This window comes from Cavia porcellus, unplaced genomic scaffold (assembly GCF_034190915.1).
Source record: "Cavia porcellus strain 051 isolate PalLab524CR breed Dunkin Hartley unplaced genomic scaffold, mCavPor4.1 scaffold_10, whole genome shotgun sequence".
Lineage (NCBI taxonomy): Eukaryota > Metazoa > Chordata > Mammalia > Rodentia > Caviidae > Cavia > Cavia porcellus.
Window position 1 is genome coordinate 41,018,433 of NW_026947493.1, and position 18,539 is coordinate 41,036,971.

The 18,539-nt window shown below is 34.3% G+C and overlaps 1 protein-coding gene across 2 annotated transcripts in view; it reads right to left on the bottom strand.

Annotated features, from left to right (window-relative positions):
• Positions 1-1,120: 1,120 nt before the first annotated feature.
• LOC100717521 (cytochrome P450 7B1) overlaps positions 1,121-18,539 on the bottom strand; it is a 179,742-nt gene continuing 162,323 nt past the window's right edge. For both annotated transcript variants that reach the window (XM_013144062.3, XM_063257382.1), the window contains 3 exons: positions 18,258-18,464; positions 8,103-8,278; positions 1,121-3,068 (listed from right to left, as the gene is read on the bottom strand). In XM_013144062.3, the coding sequence (XP_012999516.1) occupies positions 2,781-3,068; positions 8,103-8,278; positions 18,258-18,464 (671 nt within the window). In that variant the 3' untranslated portion in view covers positions 1,121-2,780. The remainder of the gene's footprint in view (positions 3,069-8,102; positions 8,279-18,257; positions 18,465-18,539) is intronic.

Sequence of the window (18,539 nt, forward strand, 5' to 3'; positions counted from 1 at the left end):
CTATGAATCTAGATTTGTGCACTAGAAAAATCAACTTTTAAGTATGAAGGCGCAAGCCAGCAGCGGGCACACAGGAAGAAAACAAGTCAGGGTCTCTCATGGCAGATGTTTCGTGGTCAGCCTGAGTTGACAGCAACTAAGGCACATAAAGTAACTAAATGCTTTGTATTGTTGGGTTGATTATGCTGACCTGGGACCAGAGGTCTGAGCATCTCTTGAGAGGATGCCAGTATGCAATATAGCAAATATGTGGGATTTCCTTCTATCTCCTCTTTGAAGGTGAATATTGTTTTCACTGTTTTACTTTGTTTTGATTAATTGTTTTTCTCTATTTAATATTCTGTTTTGATAGGTTTGTAGTGTTCTATTTTTGGTTTGATTTTGCTGTGTCTAATGGAATGGACAACTATTGTGAAGACAAGGACATATACTATGGTACTTATTACTGTTATTCTGGTATCCTGCTTTGAAGTTTTGTACCAATTTCATTGCATTGTCTCGATTGGTTTTGTTCTGTCTTGTTTTATTGTATTTTACTACCTTAAAAAAAAAAAACCAGAATGAGGACCAAATTGGGACTGGGAGAAGAAAGGGAAAGACAATGAGAAAATGAATTAAAATGTGTTATGCACATGTACAAACTACCTGCAAGGAATACAAACATTATGTATTCTAAACATGTCCTAAATAAAGAAAATAACCTGAAAAAAGAATACAAATATAAAAAAAAGAATGAAGATACTTGATGCTGATGTTTACCCACATGACCTGAAATGAATTTGATGAAGGACATCTGTACTCTCATGTTCATGGCAGTACTATTTACAAGTCATATTATGGAATTTACCTAAATGCCCATTTATGGATGAATGTATAAAGACAATGAGTTATATATAATGGAATATTCCTCAGCCTTTAAAAAGAAGTTAATTCTGTCATTTGCAAAGTGATGAAATTAGAGAATATTAGGCTAAATTAAATAAGACTAGACACAGAAAAAAATTCCAAATGATCTCATTCATTCAAAACAATCAAACATATATAGAGAGAAAGTAGGATGCAACCTACAGAGGCTAAAATGCAAAAGGTTGAGGAGATAATAGTCAAAAGATGTACAATCTCAGTTAAAAGGAGGAACTTTATTTTTTAAAAAGTTGAATTCTGTGGCACAACATGGTAACTGTTAACAGTAGTACAATATTGTATATTGCAAAATTGCTAATAGTATACATTTTGCCTGTTCTTATGACAAAAAATGCTAAGTATTTGATGTGATGGATAGGTTATCTGGCTTAATTCAACTACTACACATTGTATTCATAACCTTAACATAATTTTGTAACCCATAAACCTATGTGATTATAAATTTTGAAAAGTAAAAATAACGAGAATGAAAGTGAAGCAATTTTAATAATCAAAACCAGAATTCTTATAAGCAGATCTTCAATAATGGAGCATTGAAAGCAAATACTTCAGCAAGGAAAATTGTACTTAACTACAGTAAGTAAGAATAAGTACTTTAATACCCTTTCAAAAATCAATGTTTTATTAGTGAATGTGATTAACGTAGAATGGTGAGGCACATGTACCTAATCTATCGTGACCATTTTAATCCCTTTATTCCTCCTTTATTTCTGTTTTTTCTCTCTCAGATTCTCTTTCCGCTTTCTAAAGGTCTACATTCTAGTTCCTTGTCATCTCTAATTTAAAATCCATTTATTAAAAAAACTAGCAAATCAACTAGGCTTAATTACCCGCCTTGTCTATTTGTGTATTGTAACAACATTTATGCTAAATGTCAATCTTTGTCAATTTTAATCTAAGAAATTTCATTATACAGTGTATAACTAAAAAATAATATATCAATAAATCCAAGAACAAAAAGTGAGATTTCAAGAGGAACTATCACTATTTAGTTTCTTAATTTATATAACAAAAGAATTTAGCAAAGGATTCATTACAAGACTGGCATGACACATATTTGTACTAAAGGAAAATACTATAATCAATGGTTTCAACATTTGTTCCTATAATTAACCTAATACTAATGTCAAGGGCAATTACTGAGTATATAATAGGTTTTCTGTTTTCTTATACATTAATCTTATCAGTACCTGACTTGAACATGAGAGGTGTTATATAACATAAAATTTTATTCTATTGAGCAATAGTATACAAAGAAATACAGAGCATGTATGGATGATTAAATACTGAAGTTAAGCTGAAGTGTTTAATCTACTGCAAAACTCATTTAATGCAAACATACCCTGGCAATTTCAGATATTATTGATATTATACTTTAAGGGAACATTTTCATCCAGTGTACTTCATGAAAATTTAATTTCCTCCTCTGAGGATTTGGACTTTGTTAGACTCTGTCCATTTTCAGCACAATTTTCCAAAAGTACATAAAAAATGTACTTTGTATATATGAGAGAAAAATTTGAGTGACTTTTAAAAATCCCACAGTACCAAATTTATTTCTGTGAAGATAATTTACTATAACAGTTCAAAATGACAAGTAGATCTTCCCCAAAGTTTTTTTAATTTATTGTCACAAAGTTGATTTGATATCTATTTTTATGCCACTATCCTGTTTTATTTTATGATAGGCTTTGTACAAATTGAACCTGATCTTAGATAAAATATTAACTGGGAACTCTTTTAAACAAAAGAACATAGCAATTATGGTTGCAGAAATTTAAAACTAATAAAGGAGTTTAAAACATTTAGATTCATTTTGAATTCATTTGACTGATTCATTTTCTTCCCATTTGACTCTAAGATTTTACTTTATACCTAAATAAAATATCAGAGTTTGGATACTGAATACCAAAAAACAATCGTGTGTAGTTTAGTTTTATGGACTTATTTTCAACTAGTTCTAAGTCAAAGTAAGTTAATAATACAAGCAACAATAGCTTAATTTCCATAACTGCCAAGAATCGGCCCGGACATTTGTTGGCTCCAAATCCAAAAGGTACTAAGTAAAATTTCAGCCTTTTTCCTCTTTTGTAAAAAGTGGTTTTCTTCTTACCATCTTCCATAAAACGATCAAATCTAAACTCCTGTAAAGAGCAGCAGGACAGCGTTAGTATTAAAATTTCACATGTTGTTCTCCATGTCTGTCTTAAAAGTTCTTGTTAATCTAATGCTGGAAAATAAAACTTGATTATTTACAAATCATATATAAACTTTCAAAAAACTCAAATGCTGTTAGGTAATTATTTCCCCCTATCCAATTGAAACTCCCTGCCTCTACTAGTCCTCTTCCCTCTTCATGTTTCCTTCTAAGGTTTTGGTTAGCTTTCTGACCAAAGAGTACCTGAGACCAAGTAATTTACGAACCAAACAGATTTGGTTTGGCTTATGTTTCTGTAGGCCCAGAAATATGAAGACAATGAGGTTCTGTGCTGCTTTACCTCATGATGGAAATGGAAGGGCAGGTAGGTGTATTTGAAGATGCAAAATCTGAAGAGTGACCTTACTGGATAATAAACCATTTTCCTAGTAGTTAATATAGTCCCGAGAAAGCGAGACCTCACAGAAAGAAACAAACAACAACAACAACAACAAAAAACAAACAAAAACAAAAAACAAAAAAGGTGGGGGGGACCTAATCTCTCTTCATGATTGAATTACCTCATTAGGCCCTGCCTCCTAACATGGTTAAAATGGCAATCAAATGTCAGTATGAGTTTTGGAGGGAACAAACCATATTCATACCAAGCACCTACACTGAGCTCCCCTTGCCCTTTTTTTAAACCACAAATTTTAAATTTGCTTTTGCTCCTCTCACGTTTGCAGAACATCAGTGTCATGAGGGAGAGACCTGTACCAACAGCAGCTAGCACTGCTTTCCCAATATGGAGACTGTATCTCTACTCTTGTTCCCTAAGGTGGATCTTACCATTCCTTCATATTGGGTAGGGGGTTGCAGGAGTGCTGTCCCTGTTACTATGGGATAATAACTCCTAGAATCAATACAAGCTGCCTACTGGATCAATGATTTGCTTTCTCTTAATCCCTTCACAATCACTTACTGATTGATGAAGACTTTAAGATTGTGTGTATGCTTAGATTAAATACATATAAAACAATAAGATTCAAATAAGAATTTATACTACAAAATAAAATTTGCTTCTCTTTTGATAGTGAAAGATTTTCTTTATGAAATTTCTATTAGCATGAACTCTCTTTGAGTTAAATCTAGGGTAGCAAGTGTTTCTTGTACATTTTCATAAATAAATTCTATTACGTGCTGTAGAAAATTTTGAGACTGGTTATCTAAAGCATTTGGCTTTTCATCTTAATTTTCCCACATAGGTAAGGTCATGGCTCAACTCTCACTTGAGTTTGCAGAGGAGACGGAGTGACCTTAATTCAGCCCATGGTGAATTAAATCATTGATTAAATTAATGCTCATGGCTCACATGAAAATGGTCAAGTATTTCCTGGAGTTGGTACTCATTAGCATTAGATCTGCACAGCACACAACTCTGATATAAACCACATGAAGTTAAATGCAAATAAGTAGGTCAGATTCAATGCATTTCAGGTGTGGTAAAAATTCTAACACATGAATTGATTATAAATCTATCAAAAATGATCTAATTTTGTCACTCAATGCCAGTATGGCTAATGTTAGTGAATCATTTCCTTTAATAGCATTGGTTTTATCCTCATTTACATAAATTACTTATTTTGATAAATATTTGAGTTTAGAAAAGCTGCAATTTGCAAGTTGATCCAGTGATAATGGCAAAATTAATCTGGATTCTGTTGATAATATAGGTAAACCTGGGGAAGCTCTCAAAAATTTTAAAAAACTACTACCTAGTCAATAAGTTACCTAGACTTTATGAATAGCAAATATATTTCTAAAAAGAGAAGAGTCAAGACATATTTTTTTCTTTTCCTCTAACTCTCATTGTTGTAAATTTCGCATGCCAATATATTTTCCCATATTGGCAAGAACTGACTGAATGCTTAATGTTACAATAAGTTTAGCAATCAGTATTTGGAAAAAAGATAATCCATAACACGGAAGATTCATGTTGGTAATTTACATGCCAAATTAGATATTAAAACATCTGCTGTTTATCCCATATTGTTTTAAACTTTATTGTTACAAAATTTTAAAAATTCAAAACTTTACCCATCTGTTTCTTTAGGTTATTAAAAAAATCAGAATTACTCGAGAAAGTAGGTCTAAATCTGTGCAAAAACTGAGGGGTATTTCTGAAGTATACAATGTTCTCACTTAACGTCTTCCTTTCACACAATTCTTACTATTCCTAACGTATCCTATATTTATAGTAAATTTACTTTATTTGACCTATTACAGATATATTTTAATGTACATGATCTGTGCTGATTTAAAATTTTGACTTACGTGTATTTTCACTGTCAGTGCATTCACCCATCCTAGCATCCTTTTATATATTCTTCTTATAGGAAAAGTGTCTTGTCGGGGCTCCTGAAACACTAGGGAATTCACCTTAACAAAAGTACACACATCTCAGGCTGGACAGAGGCAAATTCTTAGGAATGAGGTATCAATCAGGGAAAATATCAACCGTGATGTGACTAAGGTGATTATGGAGAATTTTGGATTTTCTGGGTGGACAAATAAGGAGGGACATTTCAGGGATGGATAAATAAGGACAGATATTTCAAGAATAGAAAGATCTATGTGGATACAAAAGCTCTAAGGGGTAAAGGATGACCATGTCCTGTCTTGGAATGCAATACTCCAGGGTCTTGGAGCTCAAATATTCTAAAACCATGCCCCTCCATATTAGGAAGAAACATATCCTGCTAAGGTTCTTTATTCTTTATGTTCTCCAAGAACAACTATCCCTGTATGCAGAGTTAATCTCATTCATATCTTTGGTCCAGTAGTTATTGGGTTTTTTTTTTTCCTGGATTCAAGGCCTGGTTTTCATGCAAGTCTGTACAACACACAAGGCTAATAGAGGTGAATATGAGTCTTTGTTGAGCTCCTAGTACACTGGTCTAAGCTACTGATACAATTTCTCAGAATTTTCTTTTCCTTTTTTCTATAAATGTATGCTAGTTTGAATATCTGTTATGTAAGAATTAATAGTTTCTACATATTACTGTTTTATGTTTTCAAAAACCAAATTATTCAAGGAATAAACCTATATGCCTGAGACTGATAGGTAGATATTTAATAAATGTTTATAGAATAAATGATGATATCTGCACAATTATATAAAGTGGTTTATAATTGTGTCTTTTATTCCTGTTCCAGTAACTATCAGCATCCCACAACTAACTGTAAGAAAGCAATAGCAAAAACTTAGCTAGTTAATTTTTATGTTAGCCAGGCATAAATAGGTTAGTGTTAAATCTAGTAAATAACAGTGCTCATCAGTTCAAGTTAGAGTCACTCTAATGATGCTAAGAATCCAAAGTACAATTTTTATTCTTCTCCTGATTTACTATGAACCACATCTTTCTGATTTCTATTAAGATTGGCTGATTTATATTGCAGTTTTGACATTGCTATTTTGTATTCCACACAAAATGATAAATAAAAACATTTTCAAATTTTAACTTTGGCTTTTAAACACCTGAAGTTCTAAATTGAAGATATTTGCTGTCACGAGGGTGGACAGAAATGGGAATTAGTGAGACAGACAGAGAGAATGTGGAAAACACTGTTGATAACCTCAATATTGATTTCACTATCATAATATAATTAGTGAACTTAAATGACAGTGTAACATTGACAATGAAAATAGAATGTAGAACTTCAATACAAATTATAAGTAGAAATAAAACTTGTAAAATTTAACATTATTTTCAGGTATTAAATCTTTATTGGCTTTTTTGTTGTCTGTCTACTTTGAGTGGATATGTTTCTGATATTTACAAACATGGAGATAAAATTTGAGGATTGTACATTTTTTTTCAGTAGAACTATCTCCCATTTGCTATCATCATTCATATAATACCTCTTTTTTTCTGCAATGCATAAGAAGTTCATTCATTCCTTCACAGCAAGATACTTGCTATTGCCAATAAAATAAATGCAATTTATGTTATTATATCTGGCCGGTTCTTCTATGTCCAAAATTCAATAGTATTGTATTTCAACCTAAGAAAAGCACCTAACTTAAAAATTGGGCTTAACAGTAGTCTAGCTATGAGGCACTCAAGAAGCACACAGAAGTTTCCTTTTGGAAAAATGCATTGTATACACAAAGATCATGAGAGGATGCAGGGTCTGACTGCATGCAATTTGCATGCAGGTGGTGAGTCTCTGAAGTGGTACTGAGGGATGAACCAGGGTGGATTAATTTCTAGTCTTTGATATTCATTAACTCAAGCTTCAGAAAAAAAAAACAAGGAGATGATACAATTACCCTCAGAGTTTTATCCATGACCAGCAGCTTTACAATCTCATGTTCATAATGGCATACTAATTGATCAGAAGGGGCACATACTTTTAGTGAAACAGTACTTGGGCTTAACCAGAGCAGCAATGATAGTTGACTCTGGGAGAATCAATTCTGCTTTGAAAATACCTAGCAAAATAGTTACTTTCTGTGCTATCTGTCAATGGCTACACCCAAACAAAATTTAGTGTTAAAAGTATTGCTGGTCCAGATAAAATTATCATTTTATTTGACTCAAATAGTCATCTCTATTTTTATTTATAGATGCAAAACCTTTCAAAGTGGATTCTTACAAAATACTTTAGAAAGAGGAAAACTAGCCTGGCATGGTGGCCGACACTTAAAATCTTAATATTCTGAGAGGCTGAGGCAGGAGGATCCCAAATTTAAAAGCAGTCTGGGAAATTTAGTAACTTAGTGAGACTCAGTCTCAAAAAAGTGTGGGGCATGTAGCTCAGTGCACAGGGCTTGAGATCACTCATCTGTGATGTGAGTGATATACCACCAAACAACAGCAAAAATACATGAAAACTTCTGATCAGAAGGAAGAATAGAAGTTATCAAATCTTTTCTGAAATGAGGTAGACAAAGGAAAAGAGTGTTATAAAGAAAAGGAATGTTCTGGCCATGTCTAAGAATTAGCAGTGAACCATATGTAGACAGAAACTTATTTACCTCTGGAGCTTCGAAGACTTCAGGGTCGCCATGTATGGCTGGAGGAAAGATGGCTACCAAGTCTCCCTTTCGCAGGCTGCAGTCACCAGTGTCGGAACTGAGAATAAAGTCCTCTTCAACAAAACGAATAGTGCTTGAATAGGAGGATAGTCGAAGAGCCTCAAAAATGATGCTTTCTGGAGGAAACGAACAATAATGTACTGGAAAGTGCTTCTGGAAAGTGCCTTCAATTAGGCATTAGTGCTCATTACCAATAGTCTTCATTGAAAAGCAAACTATTTCTCATCACATCCACTGAGCCCCAAAGTGGGAGTCCATGGTGGCTGTGGGTGGCAAGGCAAAGGTGGGGTAGCCTGACCCCAACACAGCTTGTGAACATTTCATAGGCAGGAAACAGCAGTGATGTGTTTGGGAGAGAAAGCCACTGGTTATGGTTTTTATAAGAAAAAATGATCAACAAGAGAGGAATGCTGTGTTAGGGGTACACCTATTAAAAAGTAAAATGACATCCCTCTTACAGTTCAGTGCTGGTGGATTATTTCACCAGCTTTCAGACAGGCTTAGCCATTTAATAACCATTTAGGCAGTTAATAGTAAAGTAATTGTAGTAGTGCTTTCTGAGACAGCTTAGCACTTAATTTCTTTTATGCTAGCTGTAAATAAAATGTGAGTCAGCGTTTGCTGGAAAAATTTCAAAAGAAAAATACTTATATAGGGTTCAGGAAAAAAAAAAAAACATATTTTCTTTAGCATCCAGGGAGAATAACAGCTACTATCATACTCTAGAAGATTCCAGAAACTGAATGTCCTTGCTTTCCCAGTGGCCTTCACCTTTTGCTCCTAGCACGACAGATTTTATGGCTAATTTCCGGCAATTTATCCTGGCAGTTTGAGGAGGAATTCCTTTGGGAATAATATGCATAATTTGCATAAATCATTCTGATAGCATGCATATCAGCGTGTAGCTCCTGTCTAGGTCTGCATCTCTCCCTTCATAATCAAAACTGACTATGTTTCCACCAGCGTGAATGGGTCTTAGAATATAAAACTTGATTTTTCCTAATCAGAAATGTGAAAAAGAGCTCCAAATGGAGCTTTTCCCCTCTCCTTCTGATATAATAAAATAGTTGTATTCATGACTTGCAATTTACAAATCACACACACAAAGAGTACAGTGTCATAGTGTTCACCAAAACTCTGACACAGCCAGTACCCAGTTACTAGATTATTAAAGCTAGGCCCATCAGTAAAAGCTCACATCCCACAAAAAATAAATGTTATTTCAGTAAATGTGAAATCCATGCATAGCTTGCATAGGGATATGAAGTTGCTGTGGGTGCCTTCTCCCAGGAGGTTTTTCCTTAAGCATGCATTTGTCTAAAGAAATGAGGCTGCGGTCAGCTCTGTGTGGGCAGTGTGGTGATTCGATGTGACGTACAGTGAGACTGTGCATATTCTCTTGGACTGCCTTCGTTATTATAATCAGGCAGAGTCAAATCGGTTTGCTGGTGATGAAGCCAGAAAAGAACTTTGGTTTTGGAACATGGACTCTAACTGCAGATAGCCACAAGGCACCTGACACGATGGATTTCAGTTGGCAGGACACCAACAACCAACTTTTCCATGGTGAAAAGCAAGGCTTGGCTTCCCCTGTACTGTTGCTGGCCTTGGTGGGCCAACAATAGCACTGCGTCATTTTAGCTTGTGGTAGGAAATGGTAGGTGACATATGTGGCAGAGCTGTTCACCCAAGTCCAGTAGGGGTGTGAGAAGAAGAAATACAAAAGCAAATAATGGTGAAGTAGCTGCCCTGACAGCCAGGCGTTTAACAGCCTGAACAACACGGTCACATCCCATTGGCCCGTGCGCTCTGGGGGAGCATGGCAGCTTGCGCCCACCGCAGTATCACAAATGACAATTGGGCAAGCATATCTTATGCAGAAGTTAATCACAATAATGGAGCTCAAAGTGTGGCTCGGCAGTCAGATCGTAAGTGACAAATCTGTTTTACTTTCCAGTACTAGTTATGTGTGCAAGATGAGACTGGCTCTAGCTCTGAGCGATCATGCCGATAATCATTAGACGACAAAAGTAATGAGTTTCATTATTAGCAACAATGGAGAGTCAAGCTTATAGTATCCTGCAGGACAACGTACAGACTCAAAAACCAGCAGCTTTCTGGCCACCCTCAGTATAAATGCAAGCAGAGATATACATTGATAAGAATGACAACTGCATACACACACACACACACACACAAATGCAGCCTCTACTTGTAGTTGTCATAGTTGAGCAGACACCAGCCAGTGCCACTGACAGACCAGCTGGGCCCTGGGAGGACGTCCATGCTACACCAGGAGGTACAGTAAATTATCCTGCACGGTAGAGCAACATCTGTTTCTGTGCTAGTGCCGAACAAACAAGGCAATTTAAAACATACCAAGGGATAACCAAGCAACAAATGAACATGACCCTCATTTTTTTCCCCTTCTCACACACAAAGTGCTAAACTTCATTGTGCAAGCATTTCATGAAAGAGGAGCCAGGTTTTTATTTGATAAGGTGTTGTCAGAGAGATTTTACATATTTCCAAAATGGAAAGAAAAAGCTTATAGTATTGTTATTCTTAGAATCGTCCCCTTTCTATCTTCATTTCTTTTATACCAAAGCTAGCACTCAGTTCTCAATTCACTCTAGAATTAAAAAAAAACCTTTCCATACACTTATAAATATTCAGTCTTTAAGCCTAATTTGCTATACTTAGTTCACATGCCTTCAAGCATTTGTCTTCCAATTTCCACTGAATAAATGCGTACTAATGAGAACTAGAGCAAGCTGCTGAGGCAAAGCTGGGTGACTTGGGTCTGGCCTGCCACCAGCTTGTGATAGGCGGGCAAATTGAGTTAAAATGAAAAGTCTTGTCAGCTGAAATTCAACATGGTAGCCAAACAGCAAGCTGTCAATCATCCAGCCAAAACAAGGGACTGCAGGTAATAAAAGGTCATTGCGAATCATTAGTGCATTGGCTTTCATATGGAAGTTAATTTTAATTAAACATGATCTCTATCTGTTAATGTTTTATATAACTTATTGTGCATAATGAATTGTTAATTTATACCAACATTTAGCAGGTAATAGGACCCTTTAATTATTAGAATGCATTGTAGAAAAATGGTTATCAAGAATGCAAATATTTTGGGGATAAAATTTACACCAGGCACTACAAAGTGCCAACAATCTCAACTGTGATTGAGATAAGACTGCCTGTGTTCTCCTATGAACTAAGTTTTACTGACTAGTAAAATCCATAAGGTAATTGGATTTCAAAATCCAGCACTGAACGCACAATTCTGAACCTGTTTTGCCTTCTTCATCTACCTGTGGTAGATGTGTTTCTGTTTTCAGAATATAAAACTATTCAGACTAAACAAAGAACTGGGGAATATCTATATAGATGCCTTACAATGTAACTGGGAGAAAATGGCAAATAAGAGGAAATGCTGGTAGAAAAAGGCACGCACATTTTCTCTTCAGACCTCTGATCTTGATTCTGGCTGCAATAATTGACAGATGATTCTCATTTGCAGATTTAAAGTGCTAAAGCAGAACATGGCAATCAATAATGCATATTACAAGCAAACACAGGCACCTCCGGTTTCTTCCTCACACTTAAACCATGTCTGTATATGTGGAATGAATGTACTGTGACATGGCCAGGCTGTTAATTTGGGTCATCTTAATGATTAGTGCAGGCTGGCATGCCTTCTGATAGCCTTGGTGATCAGGGAAGGCTGGAGTAAAATGAACAGCAGGCCTTGCCACACTCACTTGGGCTGAACACTTGGGTGAAGAGAAAGGAGAAAGGGCAAGAAGAGAATAAAGTTGAAAAAGATATGATCTGGAAGGTATGATGGAATAGAGTGAAGGTCAGTATGTGTGTATATGTATGTTTTTACATAACTATTTGCTAAACAGATGAAAAGGTATATAAGGAACTGTGATAATCTTATAATTTATAGCAAAACCACAATTTTGGTTCAATAATTATATATATTTGAATAAAATTAGCAATAAATATGGATTATTACAAATGTCTACTTTCACACTGCATTGCAAACACAAGTTTTATCTTACTGCTAAAGTATATAAATGTAAATTCAACAGCCATACAGCCAACAAACATTTGTTAGGTTCTATTTTGCTCAGAACACTGGGCCAATCCTGTTCCTGAGAAAGGGAACAAAACAGAGGGATGTGACCTTCACATACCTAGCAATCTAGGTAGTTCAAGAATGGTCCTAAGAGCCTAAAGCAAATATTGTACAATCCTTTTTTAAATTTATGAATAAAACTGTATATATTTGTGGTATTCAGACTTGTAAAATACTTATATAGTACATATATATATATATAAACATGAATGGCTCAAATAGTCTAATTAACATATGCATTACCTCATGTGTTTATGTTATTTGTGATGAGAACTACTAAAGTTTATTCTCTAAACAATCTGATGTGCATAATTTCATACAGGATGATTCCAACGCTGGTATTGTGAAAGCCCATTTTAGTAGAATATTATTTTTCAGATGGTGGTAAAATTCTCTTCCCTTTAATTTTCACCCTCTAGAAAATAGACAGGCAAAAATTCTAGTATCTTTTCAATATAACAAACTTTAAAAATATGTAAGGATAACTATCATGCCATTTACTAATTGTGTCAAAAATGATACACTGGATGAAACCAGTTGGTCAATATGCCTCTTAAAATGTGGCAGAATTAGGTGTACATTTAGAAAATTACAGAGAAACTCTCATTTTCTGTGTCCTCAATGCCATACATCTATTGATGCTTCCTGGGAATAGAGAAGAAAAATATTTTTGAAATACTACTTCTACTGATTTGTTTTAACTGATATCCCAGAGGCTACCAGCAGTTCTGTTATCCTCCAGAGTCACCTGACATTGTCAGAGTCAATAAATGCTCCATCTGAGCCCAACAGAATCAGAACTTCCACCTTAATGCCTTTGAATTAGTGGTTTTGAAACTTGACTACAAATTGGAATCACCTGGGGAGCTTTAGAAACCATTAGCCTCAGTCCAAAAAAAAAAAAAAAAAAAAAAAAAATGAAATCAGAATCAGTCAGAATCTTTGTGGGCAGGACCAGGGATAACCAGGTTTTTGTTTTGTTTTGATTTTGGTTTGTTCCTTTGGTTTTTGGTCTCCAGGTAATTCCAATGAGCAATCAAGACTGACAGCTACTGCTTTAAGCTAGTTTCTACTATGCTATAAGTTTCCTCATCTTTTGTAGTTGATTTTCAGGCCTAACTACAATAATCTGATACTTTATTTTGCATTCAAGTTTCCTTTCAGTCCATGCAGCTTCTGTTTCCATCACTCATTATCCTATCAAACCCACTTAGGTTTGTTTTGAAATGAGAATTCGATGAATATCCAAATCTGTATTTTTCAGTTTTTTAATGATGTTTCCTTATATTACATATAAACATCTCCAATACTTACATGCCTGGGTTTCTGATATACCCTTTAATGAGCACTACTTTACCCCCTCTCCAGTTAGAAGTTCCTAACATGAAGTAGAATTTATGCCTCCTCTATCTTAGAGAGGATTTGGGTAAATTTCAGAATTGTCTGAATTATGTAAACTTTTAACTTTTAAAGTATCCAATTATTTTATCATGTTGAACTTTTTCAAAATAATGCCTACAATCCTGACAAACATACCAATAGATACAAGATAAAGGAAATTGTATGAGAGGTATATGGAAATTATCACTACTATTTTTGTATCTTTGCCATAAATCTAAAATTATTCTAAAATTAGGTATTTCTTTTTATTTGAAAACATATCCTCAAGATTCTAATGTGAACTCTAGTCCTATCCTCACATTCAAATGCTGCTACAATTGAAAATCAGTGATACATATCCTACAAAAAGCAATGGCCAACCTGACAAATTTCTAGGGAAGTTTTCCCTGAGAAAACAGGTATGGTGAAGCACTGTTCAGGCAGACTCGGCATCAATATCTGGGTCTATTATAGTCTATCTAATCATAAGACTTGGGGTGATTAGCCAATCTTTATGCAGATTGTTACTCAATAATTAAAGAAAAATAATGATACCCAGGGATAAAATATAGTAAGATACATAAAATCCTGTTATGTTTGACACACCATGAGTAATTATCATTGCTACTAAGGCTAGAGAATGTGACTCGGTGGTACAGTATAAGGCCCCAGGTCTAATCCTTAGCAGTACCATAAAACAAAACAATATTACCTTCTCTAACGTCTTATCCTGAATGTTCACTGTATGTTGATCTGACCCACATTCTCTGATTTTGTCTATGTGCTTATAATTGCTGGCTTTGTAGAATCAAGATACAAAGGGTTCTTTTCCCTTCTGAGATGGAACAATGAAAACAGCATCCAACTACTCACAAATCACATGAGTCTAAGGCGAAAGATGTGATGATCAGAAAACACACATGAAAATCCTACTTATCTTACTCCTTCCATGCCCTTTGGTAAGCTATTTAACATCTGAGAATTTTCTCATCTGTAAAAATAGTGACAAAATAATGGTAGCCACAGTTCTCAGAGTATCTTGTGGAAAGTCACATAAAATAAGTATACAACTTTGCTTTGAAATATTGAGATAATATATTTAACATGAACTATATCTAAAGGTTACTGTTGTCTATTGTTAATAGACCTTTACATTTTTCAACTGACCTTTTTTTCTGGATCTCCCATCCCACCAACTGATCACAAGTAATGGGTTTTTTTTAATAGAACTTTGGTGAGCACAGCAAGATTCCAATTCTACAACTGTAATTTATGACCTTTGCCTTTTAAAAAGTATTACAGATTTTTGCCTCATCCTAGTTTTATGGGGCTTTCCAGGATTCCAAAATCCCTCAGTTGGACTGTTTGTAACTCTTCTCTATTTGAGAATGTTTAATTGAACATATTTAGTACCTAAAGTTTACTTGAGCTGTTCAGAAGTTACAATCAATTTTGATTTATGTTCTTAGTAGAATTCTGTTTGTGTTTTTTCCTGGGTGATGCAGAGAAATAGCATTCCTGTGGTAGATAGTAGACTTAAACATGATGCCAGCTTTGATCACAGATAATTGGAAAGCAATAGGACAATATGTTTCACAGGAATATCATAGAAATTAAATATCATTTTGATGATAATGATAGGTAGTAATTATTGAGTGCCAATTATCTGTGCCATTATATTAATACATATGCTTTTCCTGTAAACTGCAATAAATAATATTCACTGAGATTACTTGTTATTAACTTATAAAATTTTAAATTTGAGAACACTATCCTTTTATTAATATTTGGCTTCTTCTCTCTGGATCACCTTTTTTCCTTTACTTTGCCTTAAAATGTATTTTAAACCTGAAGTTCTAAACCCTACTTTCACTTCAGCTTTTTATTCTGAAAAAAAGCTGAAAAATTCTCACTATTCTCACAGTTTCTTAAACTTCCATCCCATTGGCAGTTTCTCATATTGAGATTTTTGACCACAAGTAGCAGTGATCTACACCACACTGTATTTATATTATTTCAACCTTTACTTAAATAGTTGTGGAGCTATTTGCTAAGTATTAATAGATATAAGATTATAGTGAGGTTATGACAAGAACCTTTCATAATATATATAAATATAAAACTGAAACATATTTTCTTTGTCTAAGAGTAGAGTCATTTTAAAAAGAATCTCAAAAAAAGCATAAACTAACCTCTGATGACTTTTTAATTACTTAAAATGATTTTTAAAATTTATTTAGCCTGTGGATTCTAACTTCCTATGCTAACTTTCAACAGTGCTTTATAAAGTATGCTGGCATGCAAAAATCTCTTTTAAAAGAGGACTCTCTTTTGTTACATAATGTCAAAATACTCTTTCTTGGTTATAGACATTTAGCATTTATTTCATTATGGAATTTTTTTCTTTCAATGAAAAGTCAAGATACTCTTTAAATAAAAATTACACTTAAAATACATAGCATCTTTCCTTAAGATGACAATAAAGATACATGCACACACTCTTACAATGTGATGCACTGTAATTATTTAATTATTTCATCTTGCCTTTGTGCTTACAGTTTATGCTTTTTTGATATAGGGAAACACTATAATTGAGCTACAACTAATTTCAGAGGTTGGTATGTAATGGATTAAAAATTTTGTCCTAATTTGATTGAACCTATCTCATGAAAGAAAAAGAAGTATACACTATTTTCCAGAAAATAATCAACTCCATCATTTTAAATTCTCATAAAAACAACACTGGCCTCTACTGGTGACTGAGGTCATGATAAAGTCTTGTTGGCAGCTGAAGGCATTGCCTTAGCAGGTGGATCTCAACTCACTTGGGATTTTTATTGTTATTACTCATTGGTTGATGATAGGAGCCATAAATTTAGGAATCCACCAAGGATGAAAGTCCATAGGTTCTGTTTATGGATTTCAATGAACTCAAATAATTGCTTTAGAATTTGCCACTCCTTTTGCTCAAGTAAATTCAAACATTTCTACACTTTAAAAATAATTTTTTCAATGACAAGGAGTTGTAAGCAAGAGCATTGATGCACTTCAAATAAATTTGAGTAATTATTATGTATACGATAGAAACATATTCCTTGAAGTTTATTTGCATTATTTTTCATCTTATTCATAAAATGCAGTGGAAATTATGTGGCTATCTGGAGAATATTATTTACATCTTCACAGAAACTATCCACAAAATATAATATATCAAAGTAGAGGCAGCTACCCAAAATTTGTGACAAATTTTGTGTATTTGTGCCTTGTGAATTCTGCAAAGAAAAATATAATAATGTTTGGATTATAGTACTGTTAAGATCATTTGCTTTTGCAAGAAAATACAAGATTCTTTTGATAATACATTTGACACCAAACAATGAGGTGACATTTTTCCTAACCTTGGCCAGTTCAGAGCACATTTTCTGGTATTTTTCTCTAACTGGTCTTAGTGTGATCGGTGAGAATAATCTCTACAACACTGGGGCCCTTCTTCTCAGTTCTACCTAGTGTTCAGCCATAGGCAAGAGTAGGAAGGGATTTGCTCTCAGATGTTGCAATCAAAAAACCTAGAATGTATTAAAAAGATAAGAAATTGAGGCCAACACAGGGTAAAATACCAGCATAGACTGTTAAGGAGGGAGTATAAGAAATATATAAGCATTTTTTTCCGTAGCATTTGTCTAAAGGAGCTAGGAATATTGTATCCTAAAGAGTAGTACAGGACGAAATGTAAATACAGAGGAAATATAGAATAATTCATTAACATAACATTTAACTTACTGGAACATAATGAAAAGTCATGTCAAAATCAGGAAAGGTGAATACAATCTGCTGTAATCAGGAGCTCATGTTACAGATGTACAGGCATATGTAGATTTTCTTTTAAAATGTTGGTCCTTTTAACCTCAAAGTATTTGATATAGTGAATATGGGTATTTCAAAGTGAGTGAATATTTTATAAAATATCAATAGTAGACATGGAGTAGTTTGAAGTTGGTATTGTTTTCTCTCTTTCTCCCTTCTTTCTTCCTTTTCTTCTTCATTCAAATCATGAATTTCCAGTGAGAAGCACCTTTACCACATTTTGAGAACCATATACTCCAAGCTATACAAAACATACTAATTTTGGCCTAAAAATATAGACAGCATTTTAAGGAAGAATAAATACATTTTGCACATAGTGTTCCTCTCTGAAATACTTTGCTTTTCAATCTTCCAATTCTTTGCTTGTCAAGATCGTGCAGCAATGTTTGGAAAGCAGTAGCACACCAACAGATGCTCAGAATCAAATGACTTAATAGGCATAAACTATTTTTTTCAAATAATTGCAAAGCTTTGGTTTAGCCTTTTGCATATCTTGCATAGTTAATTACCTAGGCCTTAATGTTTACATGCAATGAGAGTATCTACAGCTATAAACTACATAATTTATAATTGATGTAAATGGGTGTTATTATGTCAATTAGGCAGCTGTGTCCTCCACCTCTTGGTAAACAGCTATGAGTGATAAACTGAGTTTGCAGAAAGGTACCTTCTTTTCTTCACAACAGATAAAAATAAATTACCTAGGCAGACCAGGCTGTCCAATTGTTCTCTGGTGAGGTGAAGGGAAAATCCAGACCCTTTTTTTTGACCTGTTGACTGCAGCAAATGGTCAATTTCATCACGCAGGGCTTCCGCAGCTTCTGGGTGCCGAAGAACATAATACATGGCCCAGAACATAACTGGAATACTGTTTGCGATAGAGGCCCAGAGAAGGGCAAAATGATGTGCTAGGAGAAAATAAGTGAAAAGGAAGATTAATAGCATTTATTACACTGATTAGATTTGCAGTGTGCTAATTAAAA